This window comes from Numida meleagris, chromosome 18 (genome assembly GCF_002078875.1).
Source record: "Numida meleagris isolate 19003 breed g44 Domestic line chromosome 18, NumMel1.0, whole genome shotgun sequence".
Classification (NCBI taxonomy): domain Eukaryota; kingdom Metazoa; phylum Chordata; class Aves; order Galliformes; family Numididae; genus Numida; species Numida meleagris.
In genome coordinates, this window is record NC_034426.1 from 3,416,949 (window position 1) to 3,431,459 (window position 14,511).

Sequence of the window (14,511 nt, forward strand, 5' to 3'; positions counted from 1 at the left end):
GCCAAGGTGCCTCACACTTGGAACCCGTGCTCGGCCAGGCAGATGTGTAGCTGTGCTTCCAGGCTCAGTGGCTCAGGCATCTTCTTAGCCAGAGGCTTTTTTTTTTTTAATCTAATAGCCTCTGGTATTTTTTTTCCCATAAATTTGTTCAGCCCCTTTTTAAGCTTGTGTCAATTTTCAGCATCTGCTACCTGTTTACATGGCGTGGGAAGCAGTTCCCATCTGGTTTGAATCTCATCCTGCAGGCTTCAGCTGACAGAAGGAGTGACTAGATACAACCATTCCCTGTCTGTGCCGCCCCTGCTTTTAAAGATGTCTGTTGCATTGTACTTCAGGGCTGTCTTTTGGGGGCTGCAGAGTCCTTCTCTATGTCATTATTGCAAAGTCAGGTGTCCTTCCATCCCTTTGAGCATCTGTTAGAAAAAGCTAGGAATTGTGGAGTCCCTCAGGCCTTATTAGTGACAGCATAACTGTATTTTGGAGTTACAAACGTGGCTGAAAATGCTTACTATACAATTTAACATTTCCTTCCCCCCAGGAAAACATGCAGGTTTTCTGGACTAAGACAAGTATTCTGTTGTGCTTTACTTCTGTTTTCCTTCTGATACCTTGGATGCGGTGATACCCAAATACAGGTTTGGTTTCATGACAGTAGTTAAGTTTCCTTCTGCTCTGACTGAGAGGTGACTGATACTTTATAATTGCACAGTAAATGGGTTTGCTCAGTGCAAAGTGATGGTGCACTTGGCACGATGCCATTTCGCTTTGGCAAATGAACAGTGGAAATCAGGACCGGGTGAAGAGTGTAACAAGGGAGGGTTTTCTTCCATCGTTGTTGGCAAGGAATGTTTTTCTTGTGGCCTGACAATTGGTTCAGTGCAATGAACAGATACCTGAAACTCATCCCCAGTAGTGGGAGCTGCAGGAGAAGTGTGAGGAAGTCTAACACATGAAAGAGCAGGAGGGATATGCCAGGCAGGTATCAAGTTAGGACTGGAGCACAAGTGGCTTTGTTTAGTAAGAGCTTAAGTAAGGCATAAGAGTAAGCAAGTGAAAGGCCTGTCTGAGCAGTAGCTTAGCTCTGACAGTAGCCAGGAGCAGACACTTAGCACAGAGCAAGCATGCGAGCTTGACCCAAGAGAAAACCCTGCTGACTTGTACAGTCTAGATGAAACCCAGAGACTGTCCCTTCTGCTGTTTACCTGCAAACTTGGTATCCCTTCTGGCTCAGGAGAAGCTGAAAGAATTGCTATCAGTGTGGCTGAAAGGAAAAAGAAACACTTTTCCTGCATTCTCCATAGAAAATGCATGATTTCCCTGTGGCAGCTGTGGCTAGGGAAGCTAAGGGTAGCAATTCTGGCTCCCTGTGCAGAGGAATGCTTATCACATCTGTATGAACTATTGAGCTCAAAGGAGAGTTGTGATGTGCTGCTGAAGGCATTGGGAAGTTACCTTTGCAGAATTGGTTCTCTGCCTGTAGAAATGCCTGTGGAGCTCGGAGTCCCAGTGCGCTGAGCCTGGAGCGGTAAGGAAATACCTGATATGCTGATCAAAGGCTGGCTTTCCTGAGATAAGACTTAATCTACTCAATCATCAGTATCTGATGTATAGTTTCCATTATCTTGATAGTTAAGCAAATAAATCAACAGCCTAGTCAACACAGGCTTCTCTCTTCTGAATAATATCAGCTGCAGTGTAAGCCAGGGGTAGAGTCTGCCAAGTGCCAGTGACATAGATGGGTTTGGGCTGTTCTGGCACAGGTTCTTCAGGCCTCGTGTTGACATGATGCAGCAGAACTTGAACACAAGTCCATGGTGGAGCTTGGATGAGCTCCCAGCCTGTTGTGTGCTCTCCTGTGGCTTCCTTTAATGTAGTTGTGTGTGTTGCTGATAAATGCTCAGTGAGTGCTGTATGTAAGAGTAATCAGCTGGTGCAGTAGGTCAGAGGGATGCATGAGAACCTTTTATGAAAGATCAAGCAGTTTGATTTTTGTTTTATTTGAGGAGTTCTGTAAGCAGTTGTGCTTGGGGCTATATGCAGACTTTGGCACAGACTCTGCAGGTCTTTTTGGCAGTACCTGCTGTATGTATCCCATCCCCAGCTTTCCCAGTGGTCCCTTGGACGTTGCCACATGTGTAGCCACAGCAGGAAGCCCTTCTGTATGTGTCCTCTGTGACCTTGCTGTGCTCAGCTGGTTTGGAGAACAGCTGTAGAAGGCAGCCTTGGACCTGAGCTACTCTGTAACAAGGATGTCCTGGGTAGAAAGGCTCAGCATCCCTACCACAAACCAGTAAGGAAGCTGGACTCATCTCTTCACCAGGATCTTCTAAAAGCTCTTGTCCAGCTGCATATTCAAGTGGCAGAGGTTTGTTGGATGCAGTAAGAGGGCGGTGTCAAGGCAGTGAATAGAGCTGGGAAAATCAACCTGGCATCCTCACCCCAGGCATTAAATGAGACCCCCTGCAATGAGCGAAGCGTGGGATGGAAGGTGATCCTGTTGCACAGTCTACTGCATCCGTTTCCTCTGGCTCGTTCTAAGTGCATTGCAGACTAGTGGGGAGGCTTGCTTCAAAGAGCAGCCTCTCTTTTAAGCTCTGGATGGTGGTGCAGCAGCTTCCTTGGGAGAGTGTTAAATCATTTCTCTGTTACGGGGTAATGTGAAAGTAATACTAAGCAGACTCTGCAGTAGCACCATATGGATTGCTTTTCCCCTTGAATGGGAATGGGTCTCTGATTTTAATCAAGTATAATTCAACATCAGCCTCAGTAAATAGCAGGATGTGTCAGTGCATTGCGAAAATTTTATATCTGCAGTTTTTAAATGGGCTTTTAGCAAGTTGGTATTAATCTGCTGGAGCTCTGAGGTTTCCAGAAGGGAATCCAGTAAAAAGCACCTTTCTAAAAAGGGCCAGGGAACGGCATCTCATTTCTCTTTTCCCAGCACTGCTCTCTCTGCTCCCTCTTGGTCTTTGCTGGCTGCTAACATTGGCAGACAGTTCCCAGGCGTTTGCTTCTGAATGAAAAGGAAAGCCTGCTGAGACCCTGAATAACCCGTGGTACCTGGAATTGAGGAGCGTTTGTGAAATGGCTGCATAGTTGTGTGTTCCAAAAAAAGCTGGTTTGTCCCACTGAAGACAGCAAAGGGGCTGAACAGAAACAACTAATTTGCTCAGCAGGGCTTTGCTAACAAGCAGTGGTGGAGCAGGGTGGCAGAGCCGCAGGAGAGCTGTGGAGGGCCCAGGCAGAGCCATGGGCTGCTCACACAGAGAGGACCCAGCCGGCCTAGCAGCAGGGATCCTCACCCAAATCTGCCCCTTTCTCCAGCCCCATCTACTGCAGTAAAGCCAGCAAAGATTCACCCTGCCTGATCGCTGCTTTTGTGTTTCTGTGCAGTGCTAACCCACACAGTGCAGGTTGCAGTTGCAGTGCTCCCAGACCTTGGCCATGATTCAATCCTTCTTGAGAGGCTAGGGTACAGCTGAGTGGTGAGACCTCCTGGGGACAATGTGCTTATTATTGTAGTGATGACACCTGTAGGAATGGCTCTCTGCAAGATTTTCATTTTGTTGTTACTGAAGTCATTTGGCTCTGATGTTCAGAGGCAGCGTAAGCCTGTGCTTTCCTTTAATACCCTTCCCACAACACCCACTGGCTTTTCATAGAGATGATGATGTTCAGTGTGTACCAAACCAGTGTCCTAACTGGGCATGTTTTATAAGCTAGAAGTACAAATTCATCCCCTGGAGAGTCAGCACCCAGACTGTTTTCAAGGCTTGGAGTGATCTGGGTGACAGAATACAACCAGGATTTCACCAAGCCCAACTTTGGATGTGCCTGGCCAGGCTTTCAAACACAAGTCGTGATGGAAATGCAGTGCATGGACCCTTACTTTTCATGCCTGCTCCGTTCATGGGATGGCTGTGAGGTTTAGCAAACAGATATTTCTAATGCACTTTGGGAACTATGCCTCAGAAATGTTCTACAAATTCATGGGATTGTTATTCAGATGCAAATTGGCCTGAAATACCGTTACCTTTCCATGAGAGTGAAGGATGTATCTAATAAAACCAAATTTAATGGCGCTCTCCGGAATCAGGCTTTCTCCTAAGGGCTCTGTGATATCTTACAGTGTTTTATTTTCATTATGAAGTGGTTATCGATTTATTTTTTGAATTAGGTCTGTCAACACAAAGTGCAGAGCATCTTGGAGCGCAGAGAAGTTGCTACAGCGAGCTGCTGACCTCTACTTGTAAGAGCAAAATCATTTCCAGATAACAACGAGGGGAACCATTTCATCAGTTTGCTGAGCAGCTTCAGTAAAGCTTTCTGCTTTGGCCAACTCTGCACCAGTTTTAACCCTGGGAAGGATGCAGACAAGTCCATACACGTGGAATTGCTGTGTTTTCTTGCTCCCAGACGCTTCAGGGTGATGAAGTGTGGGAGTTAATTTGTGCTGATGGCTGCTTTTTACTCCATTTTGACTGACTGTGGCTGTCACCTGCTTAGAGGTGGCTCGCTGAGTTGTGTGCGCCTTGTGCCATTGTCCCTTCTGTACAGTTGTCAGCAATCTGGAGGGTATAGCTAGTGGTTGGCTTTTATTTCTGAGATACTTAGCTCTCCCTTTGGAGTTCTGCAGGGACAACAACATCTTTTCCTCTGCGTGTTCTACTGGCAATGAGGATCACACTGATTTAACACATACTTCTCCTACAAGACAGCTCTGTCCCCAGGCTCTTTTCATGTTGCATGGCAGTGGTGCCTCTGTCACTGCTTGCTGGGACATTGCACTGTGTGGCTGGCCAGCCTTCAGCCAGCCCTGCTGAAAGACACCAAGGACTTTAAGAACTGCATTTCTTCAGAACAGAAAAGTGATTTTAGGTTGCCTTCATCAGGTTAGTAGCTCTACACCAAGTCATTTCTTGGCAGGCATGAACTACGCTCGTAGTATTTGTAGCTGTGATGGAGCCTCAGTCATTTGCACCAGCTGGTGCTTGGTGCGTGATTTCTGTCCCCTGTCCTTCTCTCTTTATGGCTATTGCCTCTCCACAAGGCAGCTAGACAGAAGACATGGTCTGGGGATAGCATAAGTTTTTCAGGCCAACTGGCACAGGACTTTCATTGCTGTCACCCAGACTGCACAGCAAAGCAGCATGGTTGTGGGTTGGGCACTGCTCCCAGCACCACCATTCCTGACCTGGCCAGGCACATCCCCTCCGTGCTTATCTCCTTCTCATCTCAGTTTACTGCTATTTAAATTGTGTGCCAGGTTTGCCCTGGCTGACATTACATTGCAATGCCCTGGGACATATCAGTCTCACTTTTGAAAGCACAACCTGTGCTTTGCTGCCCCAGAGGCACTTGTGCTGATTTTCTCCTCTAAGTGGTCTAGGTCATAGACTGTCACTGTCCCTAATGCTCATGTCAAGAGTGAATGTTCTGGTCTGCGAGGCACAAATGTTCACTGGCTCTAGTGTTTGACTACTTTTTGCAAAGGATGTGTTTTCTGCTTCTTTGTTCAACAGTCATATTGCTGCAGTGCTCAGGAACACTGGGCACCAGGCTGATGTGGGCACTGAATAAACACAGAGCAACTGGCAAACAGACCATGTTTTTCTTCTACTTTCATTGGATTGCACAAAGGCAGGAAATGTGTTTTATGAGATAAATAGTATGGGAAATAATAATAAAGAGCCCAGAGTACCTGTTTCCCTAATGCAAATCCCTCTGTTTTCAGACTTAGCTCCAGGGATGGTCCACACGTTTTTGTGGCCTGTATTTTTGTAGCGGTTTTGGGAATCTCAGCTCTGTGGGATCAGGCATATTGCTCAGCAGCCTTCACCCAGACATGTGCATGAAGGGCATCTAATCATTTCCTGAAGGGAAACATCGCTTCCCCCCCCTCCCCATTTTCTTTTTTTGCTCTGTCTCCATTACCATAATGAAATGTCAGCTTGCCACCAGCTTTGCTGCATAGCAGATGTCTCCTCATAATTACTGTTGTCGCAGAGCTTTCAGTGTTAATCTGACTGTCTAGCCAGGCTGTTACAGCGTTAACTGGCTCACATCACAGCATGGCCACACAGTTGCTGCACATCTGGAAGAGGATGTAACCACCAGTGTTTTTAACTAATGCTCTCCAGCAAGCTCTTGTCTGCTGTGACTCTAGATCAGCCCTTAGGGGAATGGAAGGTTTTGCTTAACCTGCGGGTGTGTGTGCTGCTAATGAGTCAGCTGGCCACAGCACGCTGCTTAACATAGCGCCTTTGAAATCTCTCCCACCCAGCCTCAGTGTGCTGCCCAGATGAGTTATATGGAAGTGATCCTAGATCTCTGCGTGTGCTTGAGGCTCTCTTTCATGTGCCAAGGACAACATCAATCAGCGGTGCTTTAACCTAAGGAGAGGTCCTTGCAGAAAAAGTATCTGCAAGCGTGATTTCCCTTCCTCAGACGAGGCCTGCTGGAAGGCTTTCTTGAGAAGAGCAGAGTGGTTACATGGAGGTTGTTCATTCTTGCTCCTAAAACACAAGCCGATTTGCTCTGTAGGACAGGCTGCTTCTGCGGCGATGTGCTGAACAGGTTTGTAAACCAGGAAAGGATGAGATCAGTATTTTCCCCTCCCAACTGCGTGCTTCCTACGAGATGCCAAAAGCAAATGTGGAAATGGTGAATGAGGCTGGGGGAGCAGTGGGGTGCAGGGGTCCTGTTCTCCTGGGAAAGGCAGTAAGAACTAGAGCATTTCCACTTCTGTTCAATAAAGTCTGTAGGATTTTCTGCAGTTCTGCTTTTGGGGCCATTTCATGTTCTGAAAGCTGTTATTTGATTTAAATTTTTTTCTCCGCATTCCTAAGAGTCATTTTTCTACAACTCCCTGCTGCTTCTTTCCTCAGCATCCAAGAAATTGCTTTATTGCAGCTGCGGTATTACTTCATAGATAGCTTATAATGAAAGATTCCTGCTTTCAGAGCAGGACGTGTGAGGCTGCACCTTTATTTGCATCTTTGTGGAAAGATTTTGTCTGGGTGGATCAACTGCCATTGCAAACCATGTTCTTGTCTTTTTCCTTAGTGCACTACCAGAAGATCATTCACCGGGACATCAAGCCTTCCAATCTGCTCTTGGGAGATGATGGGCATGTCAAAATTGCTGATTTTGGAGTCAGTAATCAGTTTGAAGGGAACGATGCCCAGCTCTCCAGCACGGCAGGGACACCAGCCTTCATGGCACCAGAGGCCATTTCAGACACGGGCAAAAGTTTCAGTGGAAAGGTAGGTCTTTGCTCACAGCCAGTGTCTCCTGGGATCTCACAGGCACTGCACAAAGGGTAGCACCACACCTGCATCCTTTGCATTTTGCCCTCTCTGGCATTATAGTGTAGGTTGGTGTTGTTTTCAAGTAAAATCAAAGCTCTAATTCTGTGTTCAGTCCAGGAAAAACTCGCATTGGTTGTTCTGTGCAGCAGGTAGATGGACTTTTTTGTCAGGCCCCTGCCAAGACAAGGAGGCAGGTTAGAATCCAACAGGACCCTTTTGCTAATCAACAAGGAAAGGACAAAAATCCCTATTTCCTTCCAAAATAATCAAGATTCATAGGGGGTTGCTGGGCGCCAAAGTCATATCTTGATACCGTGAAAGTGAGGAGCGTGGATGAATGTTGCAATGCAGGTGTTAGAATAGGGTCTAGCATTTGCTTTTTGACTTTCTTTTTCCCTTTAAACTTGGAAGAAGACTTGAGATTCAACTGTACCTTGAGGTTCAGCCTTGAACTGTCATCTCCTATAAGAAGAAGGGGCTGCTAGCTGGTCAGTGCCCTCCACAGCAAGGACAAGTGTGGTGGCTTCTTCCCAGCACAGTCCCCATTCCCCACGAAGGCCATAAATGCTTTTAGGAGCCCAACTTCAGAGAGACTCTGTGCAATAAATTTAAACATAAAATGTTAAATGTGTGCAAGTAGCGTTCTGTGAGTCAGTGGGAAAATCCAGCTCATTTCTATTATCTCTGTGTTGCATCTCATTTACTGCCTGCACTTGCTTTCTTTCAGGCACTTGATGTATGGGCCATGGGGATTACCCTGTACTGCTTTGTTTATGGGAAGGTAAGCTGGCTTTCAGATGCTGGAGCCCCGTGTGAGAGTGTCTGCCTGCCTGTCCTTTGGCTCATTCCTTTCCAAATAAAGGCAAATGTTAGAAGCAGAGGCCTACTTTCTACAAGCTTCTGTTTTCCCAAATCACCCTGCGGTGGAGAAGGGACTTCCAAGAGCTGACCCCTGTACTCAGAGTGGAAAAACAGGTGTTTAAATAATAATACCTAACTCTAAATTATACTTGTCACACAGGTCTTCAAGCAGTGAAACAGGCCAGTCAGTATCAGTATCTCCGTTGTACACATAGAAAAATGTAGCAGAGAAAAGGAAAATGGTCACATGGTAGGCTGGATAGAGAGGGGGTGACCAATCATGTTCTGTATTTCTTTGGTTCCTCTGCTTTTTTTTCTGTACTTATTTACTTAATTATTTTAAGGAAATGAGTTTATTTTGTGGAGGAGGTTTTACTTCCATCTCCACATCAAATCCAGACAACGCACACAGGAAGTTCACTTCTGCTCAATAAATGGCAAACACCAAAGCGGTGCCAAGATCTCTGACAGCTGGGAAATCTTCGTTTGTTTTACAGTGTCCTTTTATAGATGAATATATTCTGGGTCTTCATAACAAGATCAAGAGCAAGCCTGTGGAGTTCCCAGAAGAGTAAGTAAGCTTTACTCAGCTACTGTAAAGTTCAGTCTTTGACATTGCTCAGTGTGCAGGATAAATGCTGGTGGGACACCGTGGAGGGGTGGACAGAAGCAGGTGAGGTTCTTTGCATTCTCCTGGGTCCTTCATATGAGTGTTGTGCCAGCACTGCTGTCAAAGCATTGCAGCTGCCTTTGCTGCTTCTGTTTGTACATCGTGCAGATGGAGACCAGAGACAATTGCTGTGGAGACTTTTGGTGGAAGCGGAGGGATTTAATTATGGGTCCACTAAGTTCTGCCCCAGCTTACTTGACTGGAGATGCTGGAAGCTGGGATTCATTGAAGTTTTGTACTGAAGCCATGTGGCTAATACTGGAATGATTCAGTGCACTGGTTTTCTAAAGTAATGCGTTTAATTATGATAATACTCAGACCTTGGTCTTGGGCTGAGTAAACGCCCGCAGCTTACACAGACCTACCTTGGAGCTGGGAAATGTCTTCTGGAGAGTCCTTGTCCCACAGCCTGCAGAATCCCAAACCTTTGCCTCATCCAGTGCAATCTGAGAAAATGTGGGTTTGTCTTGTGTGCTGGCAAACTTGGGCTTATACACCACTCTTTTGGGGTCTCTCTTCTTGTTCCCAGTTACAAAAAACATGAGTTTTTTAAGAGATGAAATTTCTTGATTCAAAACAAGCATGAGGAAATTAAAAATCTAATGAAAAGCACGTCTGGTATTAGAGAGGAAGGGAGAGATATTGTCAGACTACCCCAGATAACGTAGAAATATCCACTGTTACATTATTTGTGATTCAGTCACTGAATTTTTAGACACTCAGAGTGAGGGGCTGGGCCTCTGCCTCAGCAATCCCAGGCTTCCTTCTGAGTCTGCAAAGAGAAATGGGTACTTAAAAATGTCCTATTTTAGACATCTGCTTTGGATAGGATGACTCATAACCCAGACTCCACTGGCTGTATTAATTACCTCTCCATTGACTATAAGGCACAGCCGCTGCAGATAGCTCAGATGAAGCCATCTCTACTTGGGCTGATGGAGCCACACTGAGGACTGTGTGGGGCACACCTCTGCTCCTGAAGACCTCAGCACTTGCTTGGTGTCAGACACAGACCCCAGTGGCCCCAGTCCGTGGTACGAGACAGTTCTGGAGACTGGTGAGATTTAGCACGTAACGGGGCTGCAGGCACTGAGAGCACAAAGCCTGGTCATTGGTGCTACACTGCTGAGTTTCCAGCTATTGTTCTGTGGTTGGTGCAGGACTTGGTCTGTAACAGCACTGCAGCAAAAAAAATAAAAATAAATTGTTTGTTTCTTTCTAGTCTCTCTGCTTGCTTGGGTTCTGGCAGAATGCCTGTCCTCTCAGCCATCATATATTTGGGTTAGCAGTCAGCTTACAAGTGACTGTTCCCATCTGTCTCTGCAGTAAGTTATTAACATTTAACGGGCCAACCGGGCTGTGCTAAGAACGTTTTCTTCATTCAGACGTGTCCTTCAGCAGTACTGCAGCTCTGCAGTTTATTTGGACTTCTCAGTCACCCGGTCTCTTGATCTAAAAAAAAAAAAAATGGCAGTGCTTCTCATCAGGTTGTTGGATAAGTAGAGCTGCTGGGTGTTGACACCTGTCTAAACTGCATCTGTTTGTTAGATGAAGTCAATAACAAAGGCGCACACAAAGCTGGAATTCACTGGACTGAGTCCACGCTGACCTCCCACGGAATTAGCACCTCGTTACAGGCAGGAATATTTTGGTTTCAATTTATTTCACCATGGCTACAAAAGACGCATTCCTTTGTGCAGACAGTCCGTGGAAATTCATTGCCTGTTTCCTGACAACCTGTGGGACGGAGACGAAGCTGGCCGTGCCCATGCCATCCCTTCCCTTCCCTTGGAGCTGCTGGGATAAATATTTATCGCTCCAGTGTTCTCGTTCGTGTCATTCAGTCCTTGGCATGGCACGAGGTGAATGAGGTTAGCTACAGCTCGTGCCCTGATGATCCTGGCTGACTGAAGAGCACGCTGGAGGGGTTTCTGGCCAGGCACGTGCTAAGAGAGGCAGCAGCTCTGCATAGATCTTCCTGGTAAAGAGCTGAATTTCAGGACGATATCCCCTGACCTTGCTGCCTGTGGGCACCCTGTAAAATGATGTATGGGACTGACAAATCCCTCAGCACCAAATGAGTGCTGAGCTCTGTGCTGCTTGATATTTTCCTGAAAGCTGTTACAGTACTATGACCATGAGAAATTCCAGATAGCGCAGGCTTTTCAGATGAAAAATGTCATCGGGTACAAGATGAGCCCAGGCAGAATGGAGAGAAGGGAAAACAGAGGCAGGCGAAGGCAGTCTGTAACCTAGTTATAGCCCACCAGGAGCCTTGCAGTCTTACTCACAGGGCTTTTCCTTACAGCATTAATCCTGTTGTGTAGAAATCAGCGTGGTGCCAGAAACGTTAGGTGGTTATATAATCTATGTCTTGTGTTTTAAGTTAATATCTTGCTAGTTTGGCACAGATCTGATGTCAAATGTTTTACAAACACCATCGCACTTCTGTCGCGGTGTGGTCCTCCCTTAGGAGTCTGTTTATTCTGACCTGCTAAATGCTCTTTCACTCTCCATAGCTACTCCTCTGTGTCTGGATCTCATCTCAAGAACAGCACAGTTCTTCCCATTCCCACCTAAAATGTCACTTCAAGTGCAGCCTTGGACATGAGAACTCTCCAAAAGCTCCTCCTGCCATTCCCCTTGTCTGGGCTATATTCCCTGTTCACTGTAGACCCTTGATGCCACTCTGAAAATGCTCAGACTCTGAACTGCATTCAGCTTCTGCCCCTTCCCACTGCATGAGCAATGTTTTCTTGTGGGTATTTGTGAAAGGTCCCATAACCCAAATGCACATGAAATACTCATAAATTATTGAACAGCAGCTATGACTTCATCAGACTAAAATATCCCTTATTATGATTTGGTCTTCATTTAGTTTTATGACAGTTTATTCCTCCTTCTTCTTGAGGAGGGTGCAGAGGAGGTGGGCACATACTTGGTTCTCATCAAGTGTTTTGAATCTGATGTTAGCACTGAAACCCAGCCCTGCTGGCAAATGACATTTAATGCTGCTGAATCCATCTCCGTGCAGATAGGCGCTTTGTTGAAAGCCATTTGTGATACAGATTTTCAAGAATCTAATGCAGTTGTGTCATATGCAGGCATTTCATTTCAGTAGCACTTCTTGATCATACAGATCAAGTGTGTTCTTAAAGGTATTGCTTACATCATTAGCAACAGAAGTCGTTGAAGTCTTTGGACTAGAGATGGGAGGTGCAGCTTAATGAGAGGAGAGTGGCTTCTGGGTTTAGGCAGTCTGTCATTTAATCTTAGAAACAGTGCTGAAAAATCAGATGCACTTCCATTCCTTAGTCACATCTGTTCCTTCCCTCCTTGTCATATCCTGAGGCTGAGCTATACAGGTAAGAAATCCTAAGTTACCAAACTGGCTGCCCTCAGTGTTCGTGGAAGCAGTTTAAATAACACAACCCATAAGCTTAGCTGGGAGCTTGAATCTCAAAGGGGGATGTTTCTTCCAGCACGTGAGTGCTCGTGATACAGGTTGTGCAAATCAAGTTGTGCCCTTCTTGTATCACAGTCCGGTTCTGCTGTCAGTAACGCTTTGTTTTCGCAGAATTTGTCCTCTGAAGTTCTCTGATAATGTGCCATCTTTTAAAAATGTCCTTAAATCTATCCACTTGATCCCTTATCCTGCCTTTTGAGAGTGCATAGCTGTGTTAGCTGGCAGAACAGTATAACTAAATATCTTAGCAGGGACCACGATGCCTGAGAAAGAACCAAGATAACTAGATCTTCCTTTTTCTAGCCGGCTTGCAGAGAAAATACCTTTTGAGCAGAGCAGTTTTTCTACCAAGTAACTGCAGGAAGGACTACGCGTGCCTCCAGCACTGACACTTCTCTTGTTAACTGTATACTGCTGTTTTCTTTACTCAGAGCACAAATAAGTGACGAGCTCAAGGAACTGATCTTACGCATGCTTGATAAAAATCCAGAAACGAGGATAACAGTCCCTGAAATTAAGGTAAATTGAGCGTTGATATTGTAGTCTTTTGTCTCAACTATTTTTTTGTTCCTTTGGTACCTCCTAATGAGGCAGAGCTGTTCCCAATATTTGTTTTGTGAGCTTTTTCTGGCAAGCTGCCTCAGAAGGGGAGAGTGCTCATTTTGCCGTGTTCTATTGCTGCTGCTTGCTCGGGGAATATTGACAAAAGCTCTCTTGTTTACTTATTTAAATTAAAATTACTCAAAAGCTGGCTGATCTTTAGTGAATCCCCACTAGAATCAACATTGTCAGGGGAACTGTGAGCTGCAGAGGCCATGCTGTGAATGCTAGGCCTGTGTTACGGGGACTGGCAGTGCCTTCCTTGTCTAGTACTTGTGTGGCAGTAGTCTCAAGGCATCACATTTGCTTCTATCAGTATTACTTGGGGGATGCTTATTAACACAGAGAACAAATAGTCCTGATAGAGCACAACACTTTGCAGAGTTTGCTTTCGTTCTGTTTTTGCATGTGCTTTCTGTCCTCCTTTCACCTCTCACTGAAGCTTTGAGTCTGCAAGATTTCTCAGGGATCCATTAGCATCCCTTAGAGGGCACACTGCTATTCTCTGCTTTGTCTCAGGCCAGCACCAGCATATTTTCCGCTAAAGCTGATGGTGGGAAGGTTGAACTTTGAGAAGAAAATTGACATTCCTTCCCTCCATGCCCAGGAAGCCACAGCTCACGATAGTGGGAAGTGCTTTGGAGTTGCTTTCGTTGGTTTGCATGGCAGACTTTGAGCTGTCTGTGTTCCTCCCCACCCAGGTACATCCATGGCTAACCAAGGGTGGCGAGGAGCCTCTGCCACTGGAGGAAGAGCACTGTACTGTGGTGGAGGTGACAGAGGAGGAAGTGAAGAACTCAGTGAAGACAATCCCAAGTTTGCCTGCTGTGGTACGTATAAACCACAACAGTTTGTCTGCACGAGTCAAGAGCAGGATACTTTGAGGCTCTCAAGTGGTAAAGGAGGTTTGGAGGGTGCATGTGTGCTCCTGGCCCAGCAGAGCTCTGAGGCTGCCTTCTTACAAACCTATGAGCAGCAGGCAGCAATATCTGCTTTGACTCTCGCCAGCAGTGGTCTGTGTCCAGGAATATGAGCTCACTGCCTAAGGAAATGATGCTGAAGCTGCTTGGAAGTAGCTGTTCTGTGGGTTTCTCTGGTACATGCTCTGGATGTCAGGCTGTTAAATGCCTGCTGAATTATTAAAGATGCTGTTGTTAGACTCCTTTCAGCTAACTTCAGGGGGGTGATATGTCAGTCCTGCTGTTCTCACTGGTCTGTTTTTCTTCCTCAAAGATCCTAGTGAAGGCCATGCTAAGAAAACGCTCCTTTGGAAATCCCTTTGAAGTTCAGACCAGACGGGAGGAGAGGTCCATGTCTGCTCCAGGGAACTTGCTGATGTACGTATCTACAGCCCTGCCTGGTTCTGCCATGCGTGCAGTGTAAAAGTGCACAGAAAAGACAAGGGAAGCCATTTACAGATATTTTCCTTATCATTGAAGGACAAAACTCACTTTTGCCTCAAATATTGAGGCCGAATTCTGCCTCAGGTCCTCCAGGGTTAAAATGCAATGCAATAAAACAGGCTAAAGACTCTTTATAGATGGATTTCTTTCTCTAAGATGGATTTGATCTAAACACACTTAAGGTATTAAGCTTGGGTCTGG

At 45.9% G+C, this 14,511-nt stretch overlaps 1 protein-coding gene across 8 annotated transcripts in view; it reads left to right on the forward strand.

Moving 5' to 3' along the window:
* CAMKK1 (calcium/calmodulin dependent protein kinase kinase 1) overlaps nucleotides 1-14,511 on the forward strand; it is a 91,284-nt gene that overhangs the window by 67,525 nt on the left and 9,248 nt on the right. For all 8 annotated transcript variants that reach the window (XM_021416044.1, XM_021416043.1, XM_021416046.1 and 5 more), the window contains 6 exons: nucleotides 7,066-7,265; nucleotides 8,038-8,091; nucleotides 8,669-8,742; nucleotides 12,739-12,826; nucleotides 13,609-13,737; nucleotides 14,141-14,244. In XM_021416044.1, coding sequence (XP_021271719.1) covers nucleotides 7,066-7,265; nucleotides 8,038-8,091; nucleotides 8,669-8,742; nucleotides 12,739-12,826; nucleotides 13,609-13,737; nucleotides 14,141-14,244 — 649 coding nt within the window. The remainder of the gene's footprint in view (nucleotides 1-7,065; nucleotides 7,266-8,037; nucleotides 8,092-8,668; nucleotides 8,743-12,738; nucleotides 12,827-13,608; nucleotides 13,738-14,140; nucleotides 14,245-14,511) is intronic.